The sequence below is a fragment of the Miniopterus natalensis genome, chromosome 1 (genome assembly GCF_054644295.1).
Source record: "Miniopterus natalensis isolate mMinNat1 chromosome 1, mMinNat1.hap1, whole genome shotgun sequence".
Classification (NCBI taxonomy): Eukaryota; Metazoa; Chordata; class Mammalia; order Chiroptera; family Miniopteridae; genus Miniopterus; species Miniopterus natalensis.
This window is the reverse complement of record NC_142081.1, coordinates 120,352,646-120,377,265: the sequence shown is the minus strand read 5'-3', so window position 1 is coordinate 120,377,265 and position 24,620 is coordinate 120,352,646. Positions and strand designations below refer to the sequence as shown.

Genomic DNA, 24,620 nt, shown 5'->3' with positions numbered 1-24,620 from the left:
ACCTGCAGGGTAGCCTCAGTGAGCAGTGTACACAAAGCTGCTGCTGGAGACTTCTCTTCAAGCTCAGACAGCAAAGCGCAATGTCCTTTTAGTTGGGTTAGGTGAGTTTTGAAAGGAAGTTACTAGGCATGAGTGCGAAAGAAAAGGGACCAATTTTGAAATTCAAGGCCCACTTGGAAGACGCCTGTGGCGCATGATGGCACTGGACAAGCAGTTGGCTGGACATTTACGGTGTTTTGTGCTGCTTTCTCCAATGAACAGTGGGGTAGGAGCAAGAAGCTGGGATCGGGAGACTCACACAGCATCTGTCAGTTCCCAGCACAGGGCTTAGGCAGGGCCACATGTTTTCTTTGTTACTCAGTTTCCCCATTTGGAAAATGAAGTAAACCGCATTATTGTTTTTCAACTTCTTTTCTTTTTAAATTGAAAAAATGTTTGTCACAGACCCTTTGTTCCAATGCAATCCTACTTTGCAACCTAAACAGGATTGCACAGAGTAGGTCTCCCTCCATTGTGAGGGAGGGACCCCTGCTTACACACTCTCCCTGAGCCTTGAGGGAGCCTGGGGATCCTATTCCATCTTAGAGCATGTTTTTGGAAACTACAGAACTAAATCTGTGTTTCTCAAGCTTGACTGTGGGTACAAATCACAAGGGATCTTGTTAAAAGGCACGTGCTGATTCATTAGGTCTGCGGGGAGGGTGGGACTCTGCATTTCAAACAAGGTCCCCTGCTGCTGCTGCGGTTCACACTACACACTTTGAACAGCAAGGGTGATGGCTGTCTAAGGTCTCAGCAGAGAGGGACAATCTTTAAAAGTGAGTGGAAGAAACAGTATTGAACTCTGACTTTCCTTATGCCTCCCGTGGACCTTCATGGAAACAGAACAAAAGTCGTACAGCTGGGTTAGCCTTTTCGTGTTTAGCTTGGATCAAGTCTGTTCATGAAAAGGGAGTTTCTTCTTTTTTATATCTCTAAATACCAATTATTCTCATTTTGTGTTGACTATTATTTCAGTCTTAACACGTGACATGTCTGGGTTGCCAGATTTAGCAAAATACAGAATGTTAGTTACATTTGAATTTCAGGTAAACTGAGTAATTTTAAAAAAACTATACTTCATAGGTCACACTTATACTAAAAAAATTACTCATTTTTTTAACTTGAAATTCGAATTTATTTGGTGTCCTGTATTTTGTTTGACAACCTTATCAATAGGGAAACACAATGTTTTGGGGCCTTGGCCAGGCAAACTTGCAGTTTAATTAAAATAAACTACTTCGGCTTATGGTTGTGTGTCTTCGCTTCATGAGTTGTAGTTCACTTTTTCCGTAAAAAGAATAACTGAAATGGACTTGTCTGTCTTCCAGTGTGGCCATGAACGCCAAGAACAAACTCCTGTGTGAAGAAATCCCAGGTGTTCTTCTGCACATTTTCTGCCCATTGGAAAGTGGCAGCTCGTCTTCATGTGGAAGTGGCCTTACTGTCTGTCTTCTTCTTCAGCCCCAATTACCACTCGCCTTTGGTATGTTGCCTTCATTCCAGAACTGCCCTGTGTATGACCCTGAAGAATCAGTTAACGTACCCGAGTTGGCACATGTCTGAGATGAGAATTGTCCCGAAGCAAGTAAAGAACAGCTATAAACTAGTAGTAACAAAACCATCATATTATTCATGTGATTTTCTAAAAGCTAAAATAGTCTTAAAACAAAAATTCAGTGGTTCTCCATGAACTGCTAAATTAAGTACACATTCTTTAATATGGGAAGAAACATCTTTTAATCCTACATTTCAAATATGGAGTGTCCATCATTTTCTTTCAGTTTTTCTTTCCTGCAGGTTCTCAGACCTGGCTAAAAATAACATCACCCTCGGGAGATGTTAAAACAAAAGAAAAGTCCTTATGTTGAGGCCCATCTCAGCCAACTGACTCAGGATCTCGGCTGTGGACTATGCAGGCGTATTTTTAAAAAAGTCTTCAGGTGGGTCAGATGCACAGTGAGGGCTGAGAACCACTGTCAAACCATTTTTCTCCTGGTTCCATGTCTATATCTCGGTGTCCCACCCTGAGCCTTTGCCTGTGTGTCCCCCTCACCTGGAATGTCACTTCATCCCGTTTGCCTATCCAAACGCTATCCATTTCACATGATTTCCAAGAAGGCTTCCCGGATTTCACTGATAGATTAGAAGTCACTTTTCACTCCCCTGTGTTGTCTCGGACATTTCCCGGTACCTTTTCTCTCTTACTCTGCGACTCCTCTAGAGCACTGCACTGCTTTCTGCTCTTCATTCTTGACTCGATCCCTTTTGCTGGCTTTCTGTGATGGCCTGTTCTCTCGCATCTCATCTATTCAGTGTTCCCTCTCCAACATGTCTCCTTTCCTGGTCTCTGAACACTAAATGTTAACACGTTCTATGGGTTAGCTACAAACACTCTAATCTCTCTCTGCCCCTAGCATTCTTTTTTATTTTCTTGAGCTTCAGTTTCTACTATTGTAACTTTATTTTCTCACATTAATCCCTTCCTTTTCCTCAGTGCTTTTTTTGAGAGATCCAAATGTGATCTGACCATCAGCTCAAACCAAACCTGCTTAAAATCCACCTCTCATTTTCATTCCTAAACTAACTCTGCCTTCTGAGATTTCTAATTCAATTTCTGGAAACTTTAATTTCCCAGTTGAAGATGTGATACTTTGGAATTTTCTTTCCTTCTTTCCTCCACGCCTTGACTGCCAGTTATCTACAGAACTTTCCGAAACTGTTTAATTTCTTGGAATCTCAGCTACTGATCTGTGGGACAGGGATATAACAACACCTACATTTACAAACCTTCATTGGGAAGTAGGTGAAAAGTAAAGATGATTTATTGTAAGCACTTTCAGACACAACGCTTCATGCAAATGAAAATTGCTAAGTTCTGTCTTCTTCATTCACGTGGCTCCTGAATCAGCCCATTCTGTTCCTTCTCTGGATACCTCAGTTCAGCTCTCAGCTATCACCTCACACATGGATTACTGACACAGCCTTCTAACTGCTCAAGTGTCCTTTTACTCTTCTAGCTTTCTCCAGCCCCTTTGCATTTTCAAATTCTATCTCTTTATTACATCATTGGTTCCCCCTGCCTATAGAATAAATCCCAGATTTTGTGGTTAATTCTTCAAAGCCTGTCACATCTTACCTCCATCTACGTTAAAGCCATTCCCAGTACCTGTCCACAGATACTAACATATAGTTGAGTAAGTCGATTCATCTTGCCCTTTCTTGACAATGCTTTTGTAAAATCATATACCTCTCTCCCGTGTGAAATGTTATCTCCTCTTCCTCTTTGCCTAGACACAGCATAGCACTCTTTCAAGAATGCTCAAATGCTCTCTCTTAAATGAAATTCCCCTGATCAATCTCTCTGTCTTCCCTAAGAATTTTATGGTATTCAACTGCCTTCTTTATTCAGCATTGATTATACCTTTGATGTTTGTTTTATTATTATTGAATTCATATGTGGCTATTTGATCTTTAAAGTTTTTATGTTCTCTATGTCCACATATATAATAAACTGGGAAATATGATCACAAATACAGTGACCATATGACTTTTTTTTTGTAGTAAATGGGAGAACTATTAACAATTATATCAGACAACAGATATAAACTGAAACAGTCTAGGCAAACTGGGATTATATTTAGTCTAGTTATACCCCTCTGTGATAGTAACATGTCTCCCAAATTACACTGCATAAACAGGAGCTTTAGTTGTAATTGATTTCCCATGATACAAGCTGAGAAATCTCCAGTCTTCTTTAGCATCAGCCTTAGTTCATAATATCATGTTGACACTGCATTTGGCAGTATCTCTTGATTTTTTGAACCACATTGCCACAAATGCTTATTTTCTACTAGAATAGAATAATAATTTGCTATTAGGTAGGCAATTTAATCTGAGGAAAAGTAATGTGCAATGAATGTGAATACAGGCCAGTTTGCTGTTGCTCAGAGGCTTGGTTAAAAGACAAGATAATGCTGCTCTGGCCATAAATGTTCTAATAAAAGTCTAATGTGAGTTAGTGCTACTCGGCACAATAAGACTGGCTGTGTTCCTCAAGAGGTTGTTCTCATAAAGTTATTTGTATCTGAACATCAATGTGTTTCTTAGTAAGGTCAAACAAAAGCTGGCAAATTAAGCTCTATTTAGCCATGACTTAACAATGGTAGTCAGCCACTTTCTGCCCTAAAAGGCTGTGTGCTTTAATCCAAGGTCAGGACATACCCAATAAAATGATTTATGCCATCAAAATCAAGAGTGGACACTATCCATTTGAAGAGTTAGAGTGATGCTTATCAATCAAACAAAGGCAAATGCAGACCTAGCACACTGGACTGGTATTTCATGACATGTGTTTAATTTGTCTATGTTAAAACGAAATAAAAAGTGTTAGAAAAAATTTAAAAGGCAGAATGCGAACTTTTTACCTATTTAAGGTGCTACATTAAAAAAATGGATATTCATGCCCTGGGTGGGTGGCTCGAGTGGAGCATATTCCTGCACATCAACAGGTTGTGGGTTAGATTCAAGGTCAGAGAACATACCTAGGTTGGGGTTCGATCCCTGGTTAGGGGCTTACCAGAGGCAACAGATCAATGTTTCTCTCTCCCCTACCCTTCCGCTCTCTTTAAAATAGATACACCTTTTTAAAATTTGAGAACCTTGATCTACTTATTTTGGAATTTTGGATACATACTATCTCTTTTCAAATCAATTTGAAGGTTAAAAGTAAAAAAGTGATCCTGAGAAGGGGAACTACATAGCATTAGCATAGTAGGAAAATAAAAGTTAAGGAATATGTGCAATAGGAGAATCTATAGAGGTAGTACAGATGCATTGATAGTTATGTTTTCATACAACATTATAACTGACAAATATCAGTGCTTAATCATTCCTTAGGGCCTCCAGCAATGTTCATTTCTGCCCTTTACAAAGATTCATGTAATTACCACAGAAGTGCAGTTGACAGTGTAAGACGTTTTTCCTGTGATAAAGAAGTATGATAGCCATTCTGATGCCATTATGTGAGCCACATTATAGTCCTGGAAAGAACTCCAATGTTTACAATATTTTAAAGATGAAATAAAGAAATAAAAAGGCAAGGTGTCTGAGATATACCAATTAGAACCTATAAAAACGTCAGTTTTATTGCACAATTGGTGGTTTTATATCCAGGGGCTGAACCACAGTTTATGAATTATTTACATTACTTGCTCTCGCTCTCTTCCTCTTAGCATTTGGATAACTCCCCAACATTTGCTTAAGAAAAAAGTACAGTGATGGAAAATAAATAAATACCTCCAATAAATCTTGGTATTTATACAATATTTGGCTGAAACTAATGACTATTTTTAAAAAGATTGCTTTTAACTTTGTGCGGATTAAGGCCGCTTGGGAGTCAGCAAATTTGGTTTCAATCCCTGGTTGGGTTACATAGAGAGATTAAGGAATTGATCAGAAGTCACAAAGTTAGTAAGTTAAACTAGAATTTAAACAAGGTCTGCCTTCTCTGCACCGCACTCTTTCTATTGTATTTTCTTGGTTCTTGGTTCAGTTACCGTCAGGCATTAAGGTGGACTTTCCATGTCTTGCCGATCATGTTCTCATGTATAAAATGAGAAAGTAGACAAACATTGGTTCTCTATTTAGCATGAACCTACAACATCCAGGCAGCCTTAATAATTGATAAATACATGCCAATATTTTTAAAAAGGCAATATTTATTCAATGACATTAATTTTATGCATTTAAAATATACTGTGACTGACTCGATTACAGGAAGATTTGATTAAAAAAAAGTCTGAGTGCATCAAACCCTGTAACATGAATGCTGCAATTTAAGGGGTTGTTTATGTTGTCAAGCATACAAATGTTTTTTTCAGGAAAACAGAGTTTAATTTCTACTTAGGTGAGACATACAATTCAAGGTAGGCCAAGGGAGGGCAGTGGGGTAAATCTGCAATAGTGTCGACAATAACAAAATTTTAAAACTGTTGTGAACCATGGCATTTCATTTTTCCTTAACGTTTCTGCTACCTTCAACTATCTATCATTCCGTTATTCTGTTTATTGAAGTTTCAGTTGGGTAATTTTAGACGAGACTATTTATTCAGCAAATATTTACTAGCACTGTGCTTCTCCTTGGGGATAAAAACAATGAATGAGACAGATATGCTGTCCCCAGAAGCTCCCACAGCTATCGAAGTTCACCAAGAAGTACAATGAAATAATACTCACAATGAGTAAAGCTTTCCTGATTTTGTCTTAAAGTCAGTTCCTTGAAAGAACCGATTAGTCAGTTCCACCTCTTAACCAGAGTTAATAGAAAAACATTTTGAATTTCACAATCTCTGGTTAGCATAAATCATTCCATTTAAAAAAAGGCATTATCTAAATTTTCCAATTACCGTAAATATATTCTGCTAAGTAGATTTGATAGTTGGTAAATAAAAACTTAAATCTAAAAACATGACAATTGTTTAGTTTAAAATATGCACCTATTTCTGCCTTCCCTTTTCTGTACTCCATAGTGCTTTTAATAAACAGTATCTTTGCTTTATAACTTTCTGTAATTATAGTGTTTTTCACACAATTTCACTGCTTTTACACTTGGATTTGCCACTATCAATATATTTATAACCTAATCTTTCCTTGGATTTGGCTATGCTCAACATCCTCAATGGTTAGTCCATCTGGTCTCTGTCACATACCTTTCTTCCTTAACAAACTCTAGTGCAATTACGTTGTTTGCCAAAGACACCCAGCTCAATGACTTTCTCTGAGTTTTCATTATTGTAATGAATTTCTTACGTGGCTTTACATCCATTAGATAGATGATAACTATTTTATCTAGTAATAATCCATCTTTTCTTAACTTCTCAGTGCATTAATAAACAAACTTCATTTCTTGCTCACATAATAGTCCAAGACAACTGTCCTTATAGGCAGGCAACCTCCTACCCTGCCTGGATCAGGCTTCTCTCATCTCGGCTTCTCTGTTCCCTAGGGAGTGTGTGTGCCCAATGGCAGCTTAGAATGTGCATCTATAAATTATGCACATTAATATATAATGTATTATATATAACATGTAACATATAGTAAATACATAACATATAATATATAATTATAATGTGCATGTATAAATTATAATGTGCATGTATAAATTAGCAATTGCATTTACTTTTTAAATTTTTATGTGTGGTATAATTGAGATATAACATTATATTAGTTGTATGTTAGCAACTGCATTTAAGAAACATAAATGGAGTCAAATATAGGAAAAATATTGTAAACATTTTCCAAGCACTTCCAAAATGTTTGTTGCCAGGTGAAACAAGCTGAACAATGTCTGTTACAACAATAGCCACCTTCAAATGCATAAAGGGAATTCCTATGGGAAAAGCATATAAACGTGTTTTGAGTGGCATCAGAAAGCTGACTGAGTCCACCAGTCTTATTTGCCACCTCTCTTGTCATTTTGTTTCCCTGAAGCTCTTCTCTAATAGATTTCTCAGGAAGGGCTCATTGAGAGCAATATTGCCAGAGTTCTTGCATGCTGATGCTAGTTTACTGTACTGTTTATATTTACAGGTCGGCTTTGTTGGATATAAAACCTTAGGTTACAGTTTCTTTCCTTTAGTATAGCTACTGCATTTTCTTCTGGCAAAAAAATTGCTGTCAAAAACTTGGTGATCATCTAATTCATATTCCCTTACAAGTCAAATGTCCTATTTATCTAAATACACAAAGAAATTATTTTCTTTCTTTTTAAAAAGAAAGCCTTAATCTTGGTTGCTTTCTTTCAGGAACTTTAAGAAATTAGAGTTTGTGGTATTACTTTTTTTCTTCTGCTGCTTTGGTTTTCTTTCTTAGGGAATCCTGACCTTGGAGAAGATCCACATGCTGGGTCTTCTTTGAAAATCTTAACTATTTGTCATTATCTTCCAAATCTTTATTGTCGCCTTCAGTTCTTTTCAATTTTGGAGACGTTCTTTTTAACTTTCTATTTCTCCTAAGGCATTAAGGATTGTGCTTGTTTGCTGTTCTATAATTCTAGTTTTTCCCTCGTTGATAAATGATTTTTTTTCTACTTTTTCTAATTCTTAAGGATGCTCACCACATTTTTTAGTTTATCTAATGCTGATTTGGGTTTTTAAATATTTGGCTTCATTTTCTTAATGCTTTTTAGCTAGTTTTAAAATCATGCCCTAGTTTTCATTAATTTTGTTGTTTTTTTTTTAAGCATGTCTATCTGATATACTTTCATTGTCTGAAGGGATATTATTTTGCTCTTTATGCTCTTTAAGTTACAGTATTTTGCATAGAACCTCACGTCCAAAATATCATTTTGCTTTTTTCCATGTGACTTTAGTTTCTCTGAACATTTGGTAGTTTCACAGTTCCCTCTTCTGATGTTCCCCAAATCCAGAGTGGGGCAGAAGCAGGTTTACAGTTGTGAGTACATGAAACACAGAGTTTATTCTTGCATTTTTATTTATTAGTTGTTGTGTTTTCCATACATGCAACTGTAAACCTACTTTTGCCCTAAGCTATATATTAAAAAAATTTGATATTTCCTGATTCTGTCTCTCTTCCCAACCTGTGTTTGAACACTCTTTTTTCCTCTGGCCTACTCTATCGGTTCTATCCTGCTCAATATTGATTCCACCCCCAGGGTATTTTCCGAGTGTGGGTATTAGCGCGGCAGGGGCCCTGGCAGGTCAGTTGGGAGAATCCCTTGGGCTACACTGCGCAAGCCCCTTCAGGAATTCTCACATAGGAACCCTGCACCCACTGGGTCTGGGGCTGGCTCATGCCCTTCCCACGTTCAGCTCCTGTTCTCTCACTAGCCTGCTTTATGTTCCAGCCCTTGCCGCGTGGCGATTTTGTGGTTCTGTTTTCAGGCCTGCAGGACACCTTGTAGCTTCCTTTTGCTTCCTCACACAGACGCTGATAACATTCAGGTCTTGGGGTGCTTTGGTATTACCTGCTGTACTTGAGGGTTTATATCTATATTTGGACACACGTTATCATACAGTTTTGTGTAAATGTTTTCCATAGGTTTTTTATTTTGATATCCAGTTGTTCTGTTTTCATCTGGATGTTTGGAAGGTAAAAATGTATGCTTCCCTACCAGCTTCACTACCAGCTTCCCAGAATCTTCCACTGGTGCTCGCTTTGGATATTTAAAGCATTATTTTTGCATTTACTATTAAATCATATCACTTATTACTATAAAATCTTTTACCAAATTGATTTGAATGAAAATATTACTGAGAATACTTTATTATTATACCCACTTTTCACTGAAAAAAAATATAGGCAATTGTTATTCTCTGTGCTAAGATGAATGAATGAATACATGTCACAGGCTCATAAAGGCAGCAAGGCAAGGCAGATCTGGAGGTCCATCAGAGGTAATGATTTATTCCCTTAAGTGGAGACTCATGGAGAAAAGCTAACTAGTTGAAACTCTCCTCTTAGCTCCTCCAGATTGAGATTGGGGATGTACACACTGTTCTGTCAAGAAGACAAATTTGCATCTCTTTTTAATGTGACTCAACTGCACCGCTTATCACCGCAAGAGATTTCAACTGAGAAGAAAAAAGCACGTTGCCCATCAGCAGTGAGAATATAAAGACAATAAGGATCACAGAGCTAAATAAAATAGAAATAAAATAGAAACAATGCCAGCTTAAATTTCAGAAAATTTTTTTGAATGCATATTATTTAAAAATTCCCTAAGGCTGCTTGGCAGAGTGTAAAAGAAGGAAACGGTAGCAGAAGTGATTTTGAGGGAGCAGAATAGTTTAAATAGTTTAAATCTTAGGAGAAAGAGAGGAAAAGATGAAGATAGCAAAACACAGAGGACTTTATTTCTAAGTGGAAAATGCCAATTATGCTTTGCTTCTCCTACCTATTTAAAGAAAGCATATGTATTTAACTGGCAATTTCTCCTCTTGGTAAAATTTAAGAAGTTCATTTGTGGAGAGGCCCATGGGAAGAGCAACAAACAGCACTTTTTATCCTGACGCTGTTATTTTCTTCTATGTTGCTTTCTTCTGTAGCCCCTTTTGGGAAGGACTTGTTCAGGACACTTTTCAATCAGTTACTTTCCTTATCAATTCTTTTGTTTTTATGCAGACTTACTAAAAGCAAACTCAAGTCTTTCCTGCCATTCAGAGACATGAACATGAAATCTAAGGCATTAGCCAATACTATGAATTTCCTTAAAATGTGCAGAGTTGGTACTCCCCGCAACCTCAGATTATTACCTCATAAATAATTATATTCTCTGGAGAGGAACACTATAGTCTTCCTTGATGCTTGGGTATGTGTTTCACTTTTTCACTCAAAAATGAGATGTCTTCAAAAACTGCAAGCCTGTACAATCATGCCTTCTAGTTTACTTTGTTATTTCTGTATCTTTCAACTTTGGGAGAGGGAACCAGAATATCCTAGACTTACAGGGACAGAATGAACCTTAAATTCATTCATTCTAGCTCAACTTCTTATATAATGCATAAATATGCTCTGTGTAGTTCCTGATAAGGGACTTCTTGAAAGCTTAATTTCCAGTGGGGACGAAGAGCTCTTCACTCCAGAGCCCAAGTGCCACCTCTGGGTACCTCTGATCATCAGAGAAGCTTTTTATTGAGCCCATATCTGTGTCTTCATAGCTTCTCCCCAGAGAACCTCATGTCCATCCCTCAGATCCATCCAGAACAAGTCAGATACTTGATCATCCAACAGCCTGTCAACACTGGTGAGGAGCTAGTTTGCTACTCCGTTTATACTCATCTCTGCTAGATCTTTCCTTTCCTTCATCCATTTCTTGCATGGACAGAGGTCCTTCATACTCCCAATAACTCTCCTCTGAACACATTTCAGGTTGACCATGTTTCCCTACAAGCATGGAGTTAAGAATGCACCCTACCACTTTGGTGAGATGCCTTCCTACTCCTTCAGGAAACATGAGAGTTTTAACTTGACAGTCACATACTACGTTATACATTTTGAGATTACTTTTCTCACTAAAATTCAATGTTGCTTACCTATCCTCACTCTACATCAAATTTCTGCCAAATTAAACTTGTACATATTCAAGATTCAAGTACAATTACAAGCTACTGAATCACAGATATTTCAAGGTCAACAGCAAGGAAAATTTGAAAAACTAAAGAAGAAATAACATGTGACGTAAATTGAAATATAAGAGAAAAAATATGATACAATTAAGAGGAGATCATCCCTTACTTGAACCCTAGAACTTTGCCTTGCACTAAGGTTTTGAAAAACTCTCACAGATTTTTCTTTATATAGAAGAAAAAGTTTTCTCTTTTTAACAAAACAAATATAATTTCTCTTTCAAAGTCTTTAACAAAGAAAACACTTGGCACAGAGTCAGTGTTCATAAAATGTTTTGTTGTTCTTTTTTTGAATAGATGAAACAGATGAATGGCTTTTTCATTAAAATATAAATGTTGTAATTAGCTGAAAGTAGAGAAGGTAGCAATAAAACTAATAATTCTGACTTACTATATAATATAAAAAGGGGTTTTAATTTTGAATCAAAATTATTTTGTTTATATTAAGAAAGTTTCTATACAGTCATCACCTCAAGAAAATAGAGCAAACTAATCTAATCCATTTGCAAATTAAAAGTACCCTTGGCTAATCTCTTCTAATGGAATTACAAAGAGCATGATTACTTCTGTCATTTAAAATACAGTTCCTTACATTTTTATTCCCTAGATTATGAATTTTTTTAACCTGCTGAACTCAAATCCAAAATTTTAATCCTCTAATAATCACATATCACTTTAATATTATTTATAAACCAAAGCATGTCATAATAATCAACTTATTGTTAGTTGTTTTGTATTTCTGCCAGAAAAAAATTATAGTATATGGAATTAGTGGGAAAAATAATCTTATAATTGAATACATTTGTTATTATTGTGAAGCAATAATTATTGCTAAACTTAAAGTTCTATTCTCTGTCTCCACAAACAAGGAGACGTAAGTGTTTATTTTAACAAAGAATAGTTACCAAAGACACAAGGAAGAAATTACTCAACAGTTGGTACTGTAAGTGGGGTAATCTCCTTTTTAAGAGGTAACAGAGGAAAGGATCTGAATACTTAAAACATTTATCATGTACTTACAAATGCTTAACTGAATTACAGTTCTGCAGGTCTTTATATATTTATTCATATGGTTCTTTCACCTATTAGCTTCCCTATAGATATTTCACGTATATGTAAAATATAATATATCTCATTTACTTCATGGCTTTATGCACAATTAAAAATGGTAAGTTAGGGACTAGTAATTAAGAAGGAATTAGAGCAGAGAACTCAGTGAAGTATTAAATATTTTATTTAGTAGTTTTAATAGTTGCTCCCAATGAACGGAAGAAAACATTTTATTAAATTAAAAACAATATTTTAGTTTTAGGAATTTAAATTAAAATGTTATCCACAAGATGACTTTTATAAAAGAAATCATATATATATATATATATATATATATATATATATATATATATATATATATATATATGAATCACCATGAACTTGAACTGATGTCTCAAAAACATTCCATGATGTACATGAATAAAATTCCAGCATCTTAGAATAGAAAGTGAGAAAAGAAAACCATAAAAATCCAAACAGTGTCTTAAAAAAAAAAAAAAGCGCAAACCAGTTTTGCCCATTTTCTCCTATATTTTACTATGTTTCTGGAAAGCTGCCAGCTAATAAAACAGCTTCTTTAATGAGGGCGTCAAACTATTTCAGTAAGGTTTAGCCTAATCTTTCCTTCCTTGTAGCAGTTCATCAAAAGTGAATGCCATCTTTTGCCTCCTTTAAGAAATAAAAATATTTTGTTTTAACAAATCAATTTTTCCTTGAGTTTTCTTTACGACTGAAATAAGATTAAGGAATACATTAAGGGCAAAACTCATAAAAAAACATGTGACCTCAAGGGAAAAAAAAAAGATTCATAGGTCTAGGAAATGATTTCTGTATTTACTATATAGGTTAGGCAATGGATCATGTCTTCCTGACGCCCAAGTGCTATTCATGTAGCAGCTGCACAGCACTTTTAGTAAATACTTTTTTTTTTCTCTCTCAGCAGCAGCCTTTAAATCCTTGCCTGACTTGTTCTGGCTTCTCTCCTGGCAGGACAACTGATTGCCAGGAAAAGTTGAGGGCCACAGCTGCCTGTCTTTCTTAAATCATATTTTCCACGGGTCCTTGTTCTCTACAAATATTTATTGGGATGGGGAATCCCTTGAGTTGTATGTACGCTGCTCAAAAGACTGTTGCCACGTTGTTGCTGTAGCAGAACGGCCTGGAGGCCCAGGATAAGGTATTCCGAGTTCAAGTCTCAGCTATGAAACTAGGCGTCACATGACACAAGCGAATTTTTTGTGCCATCCTGGATTTCTAATTCTTCACTGAAATGGCCTCCAACAAAGGTGTAGAAAGGACACTTTCCACTTAGGTTCCAGGATTTCCAATTGCTGGTGTGAATTTATCTAGATTTATAGCATCTAGAACTATGCAATGACTGGGGTGCAGGGGATGCACTACGTTACAGAAGAGGTAAGAATTATCTTTCAGAATGTTAACTTTGGTAGAAGACTGGCTAAACTGACGAACAGAAAAGATCCAGAGACACTGAAGCATGCGACGGACTGACATATTTCCGAGGGAACGGGTGGGGGGGGCAGGAAGAGGTTAGCCAATGGACTGACACGCATGCATGCACAGCCACGGGCAGACCACAGTGCGGGGAAGGCCTGGGGAGGGGGGGGAGCAGGGTACAGGGGGTCAGTGGGGGGAAATCTGCAATACTTTCAACAATAAAGATAAATTAACAAAATAAAATAAATTAAAAACAAACAAAAAAGACTGGGAAGAATCTTTTTTTTTTTTTTTTTTTTTTTTACATCAAACAAGTGTGTCTATATCAGAAAGTATAATGCAAAACTCACACAGGTTTTTAAGATAAAACACAAAACTCCAAGGAAATGTATCTGTGGTAGATACTTGGGGAATTCATTTATTCAAGAGAAGTTGAGGAATCCGCGGGATGCACAAATGCTGAGGTTTCTTTTTGTTTTGACAGCCTATGATTTTGCTGATAGAAAATACTGGGCACTTACACCAAAGGCAGATATTTTTGGTCCCCTGACAATAATAGAAATTTTAAAGCACAATATGAACAATCCCTGGTATTCAGACATTTATGTCTAGGTTTTATTGTGAAAATCACTGTGCAATTTCTAATTCAAATTGGTACACACAATTTAAGAATGGTAAGACTATTTGGTCCTTTAGGAAAATTAACTGTTTTGGAGAATACTCATTTTTATTTCACTGTTTTTTACAAATATATATCCAGAGCTCTATAAAAAGTCCTAAATGATGAGAAAAATAATGATAGTGATAATAATCTCTCTTATTACCAAATTGCAACTTTACGCACAAATATCATCAGAGACTCTTATATCCACTGGGGTAGAGCATCTCCTGCACCCCAGTCATTGCACAGTTCTAGATGCTATAAAATCTAGATATTATTTGACTAATAATATCTTACTGCTCAAGAAAGATAACATTTCTTTCAAGCATTTTATGAAGACTGCTTCTTTTGTAAAATGAAACAATCAACTTGAAATCCATACTTAGATTGATATATTTATTATCTGTCTTCACCTCCTGTCCATTTTTTATTGACCTCTGTACCTTGGGTACCTGGTACATAATAGGAGCTCAACAAATCTGAACGAATGAATGAATTGAATGAATAATTGGTCAACATATCAGATAGCTTGTCAGCCACCTCCTTCCTCAAGCTTCTAATCCCCTCTTCTCTGTGCTGAAAATCACTTGGTTTTCCACTTTCAAAAAATATGAAGCAAATCAGAGTTTCTTTCTAATCCTCTCTCCTCTGGAAGGTTTCCTTACCATTATCTGATAGAAATAAAGTGTGAGTCACATACATAATTTTGTGTGTCTAGTAGCGATATGTAAAAGTCAATGAAATTTATTTTAATAATATATTTTGTTTAAACCAATATACCCAAGTTATTTTCATTTCAACATGTATTTAATATAGAATTTAATGGGATATTATACATTCTCTTTTTGTACTCAAACTTTGAAATCTGACATGTATTTTACATGGGTCTCATTTGAGGCTACATCTCAAATGCTGAATAGCTACCTGGGGTAGTGGCTCCCACGCTCACAGCAGAGCTCCATAGCCTGTATTTTCTCCAATCCTCAGGTAAGAATGATAATCTATTTAAAGGAAAACTCCATTGCCGTTGAAATCTTAGTGTCTTCCTCAGACATGAGGGGCACAGTTCCTATCATTTTTGCCTTTTTCTCTATCTTTAAATGAGTTGTTAATACTGATTCCTTTATCTCTGAGGGTATTTCCAGAACTATTCTGTAGCATTATTCTGTTATTGAAAAAAACCAAACCAAAACCCTCCAATGTTTTACTCATAGCATCTATTTTTCAAGGTATCGATCATTTTGATCATTAGGGTCTTACACATTTCTTCTTTTATATTAATATAGAACAATAAAATCTGCACATAAATGTTTAAATACCAGCTATTGTTTAAAATACTAAGAAAAATCAAGGGCAGTGTTCAAAATGAATTCTTTTATTAATTTTGCTAGTCTAAATTATTTTGTTTATAGCTCACATAGAATCCTTCCATGGGATTTTTTTTATATGAGTACCACTTTATAATATTATTTTCTTTACCTTAAATTAGATTATGTTTCATGTATATTATCTAAAAATCTTAGAATTATGTGATAGCATTCAACAGTGGAAACATTTATCTCTATAACCCATATTCATGTAACACTAAAATGTATTATAAATCACAGAATTTGTGTCTAGAAATGTTCATAAAATATAATGTAGAACCTAAGGCATATTTAATTCTTACAAAATATTAAAGACAGAGTAGTGTCATCAAAATCTATTAAAAAATTAACGGACGCATGCTTATTTGAATGTGCTTTCTATTTTGTTTCAAGATAATAAACTTAAATTAAAAAAAGATTTTAAAGCATGCTAGTCACCCTTGAATAACAGGATGAATTTTGGTCAAAATCAAATGTCTTTTAATGAAATTACTGAGAAAAGCCACACAGGTAAACATAAAGTGAAAGCCATTTAGTAAAAAGTCAAAGAAAATGCTCAATGTAAGATCTAAGAGGACAATGGAAGAATACAGAAGATAAGTTCATGAAAACAGACTATAATGCCAGATAAGGACTGAATTTCTTAGGAAAATGGAACTCTTCTACCTGATCCTCATTCCATGAGCACATGGAATGGAAATAGTTAATCCAATTATTGTTTAATTATAAAATATAGCGGGTGATGATTTGCTTTATTATCAAGACCTCGTCATTCTCATCTACTTTTGATTTTAGTCATTTCATTGCATTTAGTCACATTTACTTAGAACTCCACATAACAATGTAATTCAAATTAGATTTTAATTCCCACTTCATCCTATTTCCTTCCTACAAACAAGAAGTTTAAAAGCTACAGGCCATGTAAACACTTCATATGAGGAAGAGCGTTTGTATCCACAAAATCTATAATAATTGGTGTATATTCTCTGCAAGAACAAAACATAAATAATAGCCACTGTCTTTATCATCACTATAAACAAACAATAACAACAGAAGCGATGTAAATTGGTATACGTTTTTGGGCAATGATTTTGGCAATACTAAGTACCTTTAAACTCTTTATTTCCTTTGATTCTATTTTTGGGAATCTATTCTCAGCACACAATGTCTGCCCATAGATATACATCTTCCTGTATTTCTATACACTGCGAGGCAGCATTGCCTAATGGTTAAGGATATGGTCTCCAGAGAACCTCGGCTCAAATCCCAACTCCACCACTGACTAACTGCTTGATGCTGAGCAAGTTATTTAAATCCCGTGCCTCAGTTTCCTCATTTATGACAGGGAGATAATCTTAGTGCCTCATAAAGTCTTGTGACAATTAAATGAGGTAATAAGCATAAATCACTTCCATTAGAGAATTTAATAAATGTTCACTGTTACCATTATTATATTCATAATGGGGCTAATTATAATAGCAAAAAATGAGAAGAGTCCCAGTGGTCCACAGTACTAAATTGGTTGCATGAACTCTGCTATATGCATGATCATTATAATGCAAAGCCATTAAATTTTGTCACAGTTTACACAGTGTCTAGCACAGGAGCTAATTCCTACAAGTGCTCAAAGAAGTCTGAATTTCATTGTGAAACACATGAGATACACATTGAGTCACTCTTCAGTATCACTGAAACTGGGATGTCTCTTATGGTCAAGGGGGGGTCATAGTTTAACGGGTAGTGTGTGATGCCTATTGCATTTCATGCAGTCTGTGGTAGGCAAAATAATGGCCCCCCAAAATGTCCATGTCAGAATTGCCAAAATCTGTCAGTGATACTTTATATGGCAAAACAGACCTTGTAGATGTGTTTAGATTAAGGACCTCAGGATGGGGAGATTACCCTGGATTGTCCATGTGGGCCCAAGGTAATCACAAGGGGCTTCACAAGAAGAAGGCGGGGGCTCAGAGTTAGCAGTAAAAAATGTGACGACAGGAGCAGAGGCTGGAATGATGGAAAGGGGCCAGGAGCCAAGGAATGCATGCCGCCTCCAGCAGCTGAAAACGGCAGCCGGGGCCTGAAGCCTTTAGAAGAAATCAGCCCTGCTGACACCTTGGCTTGGCCCAGTGAGACTAATTTCAGACTTCTGATTTCCAGAGCTGTAAGATAATTGTGTGATGCTTCAAGCTGCTAGGTTTTTGGTAATTTGTTATAGCAGCAACAGGAAACTAATATGCAGTCCTAAATTGGCTGAAATAAGGTTCTTTTTGAGTTACAGGCCATGTGAAGCCCTCAGTGCTTTCTGAATTGCCACTTAGCATAGAAGGCAATCAATATAAAGTTACTGAATGAATGTTGAATGAAATAGTATACAGCCACTAAAATGATATTTACAAAGACTTAGTAAAACAGGAAAATTTTATTTGATAAGAAGAGAATGTCAATTTGCATTTCAGTGAAATCACAATTATATGAGATGGGCAAATATCAAATTACGCATATAAGAACTCCAGAAGAAAATAAATTAAAACAGTAAGAGTGATTGTTTCTGCATGTTGAGACTATAAATGACTCCTTTTCCTTCCTTTTACATTTCTGCAAATTTTCTATAACGAACAGGTATTACTTTCATAAAGCAAAAAAGTGCATCAACTTCATTTAAAATTTAGCTCATGATATGGAATAAAAAAGCAATTTACAGGATATTGGTAAATTCCATCTCTTTATGCGGCAATAACTCCAATTTAATTGGTAATTCAAAGCCTTCGAATTCATAGATCTGGTATTTCACTATGCAGTCATCATGGATCTGTATTTTGTTTTGCAAACATGGGTCAGCGTTAATAATAGTAAAGTTATAATTATCACCTTCAAAAATCATCTGCCGGGCAGCCACTGTGAACTGCACGAAGACAGCAGGCCCTCAGAGAGGTAGTGATTTAAGTAGAAACTGATAATTGACTTAGTTGGAAGGAAAAAGGCCAAGAGGAGAGAAGCTGGAACCTGCAGAATGATTCTGCCTCACTTGAGTGTGGAAAGAGAAGAGTTCTTAGAACTATGGCTCTCTGACCTTGGAGGTCTTCCACCACTCTGAGCCTTGGTCTCTCCCTTTGTGTTATGAGGGAAGGGAACCAAATTATCTTTAGGATTCCTTCTAGCTCCCAACAGTCTATAAATACATGTATGTGTACATATTCACACAAACACCGGACATATAGGCTCTGATTATAAAACAGTAAGACTGATTTAAAAAGGCAAATACCCCCCAAATACTTTCACTATTCTACAGTCTTATTTTGTATTCACCCAGGGCTGCTGTGAACGGGTGTGAAGTAGGCCTTTTGAGCTGTGCAATTTCCCACTAATACCATCAACATCAGATATTTCACAGTATCTTCTTTTTCACGATGTCAAAAGTAAACTGCACAGCCTATTAAAAGGCTTAAACATCTGAGGGGTTACAGAGGCAGCCTGCTGTCTGGCTACTTGCTGAAGCTTTACAGCGTGTTTCTTGTCAGCTCTTTGCGGCACGCTTTCATGACCTCGGGGAAGCTTTCTACTTTCTTCCTTGAAAAGCCAGCACATTAACAACACTTAACAGCTTTCCAGCTTAGCGCAGCGCCTGATAACTTCTCCATTCTTATGATATTAAACAAGATGCCATTTCTAGAATACGTCATACGTAAAATTTTAGTGGAATCTTGACATGTTCTAGTATATTTATTATCTTTTATCCCTACAAAATACCAATGGGATACCTCTTATTGGAAAGAAACTTAAAGTGATTTACTCCAAATCCTACAGAGCTTAAAAATCTGTAGGGTATAATAAATCATGTGCATATTTAACTTTAATGCAGAACAGAAAGGTAAATGCAGGAGAAAGATATGATTACATTACAATGGATGGAATCTCAGAGGAGAAATTAATATTATGTTGAGCTGTCCAGAAAGAGAGATGGTCCAGGGAAGCTTACAGGATGCATGGCATTGAAGGCTGTTAGGATCTTGAACACAAGGACTGAGGTAGAATTGGGGGTCTTTCTTGGTGGAGAAAGCAGAGTAAGCAATGCCTTCATAGCATGGAAAACTTGGGGTGTGCGTGGAGAAGAGCAAAGAGTGAAACTTGATGGCAGTGCCAACTTCAAGTTGGGGAGCCATGGGATAAAGACCGACAAGATGGACAAGATCCAGTTTTCCAAGACCTTGAATGCCGACCTTAAGAAGCTGCACTTGATTCTACAGAGAGTAGAGAGCCATATAGGGTTTCCAAGCAATTACTTAATTGACTTTCATTCACCTCTCCTTTTTAAAGGTGACAAAGATAATTTTAACTTTGTACTAAAGGAGACATATGTAATATTTTCAATAATAAAGATAAACTTAAAAAATAAATAAAAGGCATGATAATTTCTTACTCAACAAGTGAACAAAATTCTAAGCAATCTTTCTGTTTATCAATCAATGAATTGGAAAATATTTAAACTTTACATGTTTGAAACTCCAAAGGGAAAGATTTCCTTTATTGCTCTAGTATTTATTTGGTGTTGGAAAATCAGTGACCCAATAAGATGTTGGAATGAAAGCTGCACATAGAGGGGGCCCAGGAAGCCAAATCATCTGGGGAGAGAAGGTGACTTGGTCACCCTGGCTTTATACTGTGACCTCCAGGCTTCCCAGTTCAGGCCTCTGGTCACCAGGGTTTGGCTCTGGCCCTTTATACACAGACCCAGGTCCTTCACCTGATTGCTCCAGGGCACTGGCTCCACCTCTACATTCTGTACATGGAAACACACACTGATTCAGCACGGGGCTTTTTTTGTATTTGTATGAGAGTGTGTGTGTGTGTGTGTGTGTAAAAGTATAAATATACACACATTACACAAAGTGGTGATGGTCCATACTATTATTGTATTGTTATATCTGTTTTTTTTAATAGTGAAAGCTATTATTTTTCCTAAATAGGTTTGTGAGCATTTTGCTAGGCTCACCATATAATAATCTGCATCCAGCTGGTGCTGAATTAGTATCTATTGATTAATTGATTTAAGTAAAGTTCTTTAGCCTCCAGCATATGCTGTACTTCCTTCTAGAATCAGGAGAGCAGCTGGTTAACATATTTGGTATAAAAGGACAAAAAATATGGTTTCTATTTTCCTTTAGATCAGTAAAAGGCAAGATAGGTTATTTCTTTAAAAGCTCCTGAGATGAGGTAACTGAACTCATCACATGAAAGCAATCTATCAATGTGTGTATGTGTGTGCGTGTGTGTGTGTGAAACCAGCCAGCCCCCAACTGCAAAACGGAGAAATAATGTGCTAAATATTAAATATAGGTGACACTGGCAAATGGAAAGAGTTTGTCAATTAGCATGCTTTTTAGTTTGTAATATTTGAAACTTACCTCAATAAAGAAGATGCTGGCTGCTGACGTTGGATGGTGATACATGTAGACTGTCACGAGAATGGCTGCAGCTATAACGAGGACCAGGATGAGAATCCCAACAATGAGGCCAGCGTGCAGGGCCCCCCCTTTCTTCTCGGCCGCACTGTCATCTGTAGAAGCTGAGAGAACAACACAGCTGTCAGAACATTCAAGTGTGCACTGTCAAGTCTGCATTTTCATTAGAAGGGATCCTTATATTTTAAATACTGTTGGATCTTTTTTACTTCCTGAGCAATTTTTTCTTTTCCATACCACCTGTTTTAGAAGTTAGGTGTTATTTCTTTTGGGAATAAAAAATCCATATTATTAATGATTAACAATATATTTATAATTGTGTTTTAATTTATCGTTCAATAAGCAAGACCAATAGCCTTTATTCTAAAAGTACTGTAGAAAATCTAAACCTCTACATATAAACTAAACTTTGATTTTACTCATTAAACAACTGGCCCTTTTACCTATGGAAAAATTGATCACTTTTGAAAGCTCCTCTCTCATTTTCCTTTGGAAATTTTAAGTTAAAGAGTATTAGACTTCTTTTGGTGGGCTACACAGGCATTTTCAGAAAGTCTGCATGAGTTCAAAAGGTAATTTTTCAAAATCTGTTTTAAATGGCAATGCTCTTTAAAAGTATAACAGATGGAAGCTAAATGATCCTCAAGTAGGTTTATCACTATCTAAAGGGAACACACAGCATATAAAAATATTCCACCATGCCAGAAACCAATACAATTTTCTCTAATTTTTACTGAGATGCTTTCCACCGTAATACTCAATTTTAGAAAGGTGTTTCTGAATTTCTAAAGTAATAACTTTCCAACTTAAAGTCAATCAACCAAATAAAAGTAATCTATAAAGTCTTATCTTGTTCTAATATTCTGTAATCTTTTATGACTACTCAGACATTTAGAGATCTTCTTAAATTATGTGCAGCAGGTAATTGTATCTCAGTGCAAAATACAATTGGTATTTTTGAAATAGAAAATTCATTAAGACTCATAGAAGTTTTAGAACAGTGATTCCTAATGATTTCATTACCAATTTATGTCTTTGTTATTTTCACCCTTTGCCTCTATGTTTTAAACATTTTTTTGGTCTACTAAACCTCATTTAATAAGCACTGATTCATTTGTTTTATTTAAATTGTTTTGTAAATAAAAAACCAAACATGACTGCCTATCAGAAAGTGTGGCCAATATGAAATAACAGAATTCTAGATAAAGTAAAGGAACATGACTTCCCAAATTTTCCCATCCTTCCTTTAAATAGTGTTGCTATTGTTTGTTTACTCTGCTTGAGATCTTTAATTGGTGCTCAGTAATCTTTCTCAAATCAAATAAAGATAAAATTCTAAAGCTTTCTCCTACCTTATAGAAAGTCATTAGTGAAAGAATGGAAAATTTAGAGTAATTCAATATATAAAATTTATTTACAGAGAGAACTCTGAGAAGATGGCAGTAAAGTATCAGGAATCTGTCTCCCCACCAAGACAACAATTGCATTGGCAAAATCTAAGACAGTGATTTTCAAATGCTGTGCCATGGCAGGCACACTGGTGCAATAATTTTTTTTAAAACATACACTACCTGACTTCTTTTTCCTTAGATTGTTAACTTAAAAAAATGATCACAGCTAACACAATAGTCATCTAGTGTGAATGAATCAAAATTATACATATAGTTTTTGTCAGATCGGCAAAAAATAACATTTTTTGGTGTGCCACAAAATTTTAGTAATCAGTTTATGTGTGCCATGAAATTTGAAAATTTCAACCATGAAGGTTGAAAATTGCTGGTCTAAAATAACATTTTTGGAACTCTGGACTCTATTAAAGGCTTGCAACTTCCCAGGGAAGGCTTAGACTATAAATTGTGGTTCATTTCAGTCAACTTCAGCTTTTATTACAGTAGTAGCTACCTATCCTTCACCCATCAGCCATGTGACAGGCATCTGTGCATGTGTCCTGATCACTGATTGATGCTTCTGATCACAGAGGTGCAGAGAGGAAGACAGGCAGCCATTGTTGTTGCACCTCTCCCATGACTGCAAGTCTCTCCCCCTTTGGTTGACTGACTTCCAAGGGATTTAAAAATCCAGCACCCTTTTGCCCTGGCCTGTGTAGCTGAGTTGGTTGGAAAGGTTGCTGGTTCAATTCCCGGTCAGGGCACATACCCAGGTTGTGGGCTCGATTCCCAGAAGAGGGTGTGCAGGAGGCAGCTAATCAATGTTCTTCTTTCTTTATGTCCCCCCCACTCCCTTCCTCTTTCTAAAAATCAATTTAAAATCTTTAAAAAATATTTTTAAAAAAGAGCCAGCACCCTTCTTATTGCTCCCTTCTTTACTTTTCTCGTTTTTCCCCTTTTGGGATCCAGATATTAACAAGTAGAACACTCAGAACAACTGTGGGTATGGGGGTAACTTAAAAGTGACAGTGCTTGCCCTGGAAAAGGCTCAGGAGAGACTTGAGGGGATCTTAAGTTTACACTTCAAGTTAAACCTTAATACAAAGACAGCCTACAACAATAAACAAACAAGCAAAAAACAATAACCAAACCCAGCAAACTCTGGGGTCAAATGTGCAGTTTTGAACAAAATTCACAGAAAAGTATGGCTCATTAAAAGGGAAAAGAATCAACAAAAACTGTCCCTAAAATAGACTTGTAGCAGGTATACTAGACAAAGACATTAAAACAGCTATGTTAAGGATGCTTAAAGAGTTAAAGGAAGATGGAGAGAAACTAAAAAAACAAACAAAAGCAATGTGGGGACAACATGGAAATATAAATGAAGAGATAGAAAACCTAAAAAAATAAAGAAGAAATTATGGAGCTGAAAAGCACAGTAATGAAATAAATCATAAAATTTAAAAAATCACCAAAGGGATTAAAAGGATGATTTGAGCGGACAGAAGAATCAGCAAACTTGAAGATATGACATCAAAACTTATGCAGTCTGAGGAACAGAAAGAAAACATCAAAGTAAAGTGAACCTGAGTCTAAGGGACTGTGGAAGACCATCAGGTGGACTATTATATGCATCATGGGAGTCCCAGAAAGAAAAGAGAAAGAGTACATTTGAAGAAATAATCATTGAAAACTTTCTAAATTTGACGAAAGACATTCATATAAATATCCAAGATCCTCTCAAGGAATTTCAAGTTGGATGAAATCAAGGAGACCTATACCAAGAAAAATTATAATCAAACTTTCAATGACAAAATGATAACCTTGAAAGCAGTAAGAGAGATGTGACTCATCACAAATAGGTGAACCTCAATAAAATTATTTGTAGACTTCTCAACAGAAACTCTGGAGGACAGAAGACAGTGGGCCAATATATATGAAATGTTAAAAAAAAAAAAAAAAAAAAAGATGAAGCTGTCAACCAAGAATCCAATATTTGGCAAACTGTTCTTTATAAGTGAGAAATTAAGATATTCCTCCATAAACTAAAGCTG

The 24,620-nt window shown here is 36.0% G+C and overlaps 1 protein-coding gene across 2 annotated transcripts in view; it reads right to left on the bottom strand.

The window, feature by feature from the left end:
• Positions 1–24,620, bottom strand: part of PLXDC2 (plexin domain containing 2) — a 401,646-nt gene that overhangs the window by 10,029 nt on the left and 366,997 nt on the right. For both annotated transcript variants that reach the window (XM_087825356.1, XM_016224708.2), the window contains one exon: positions 21,122–21,282. In XM_087825356.1, coding sequence (XP_087681482.1) covers positions 21,122–21,282 — 161 coding nt within the window. The remainder of the gene's footprint in view (positions 1–21,121; positions 21,283–24,620) is intronic.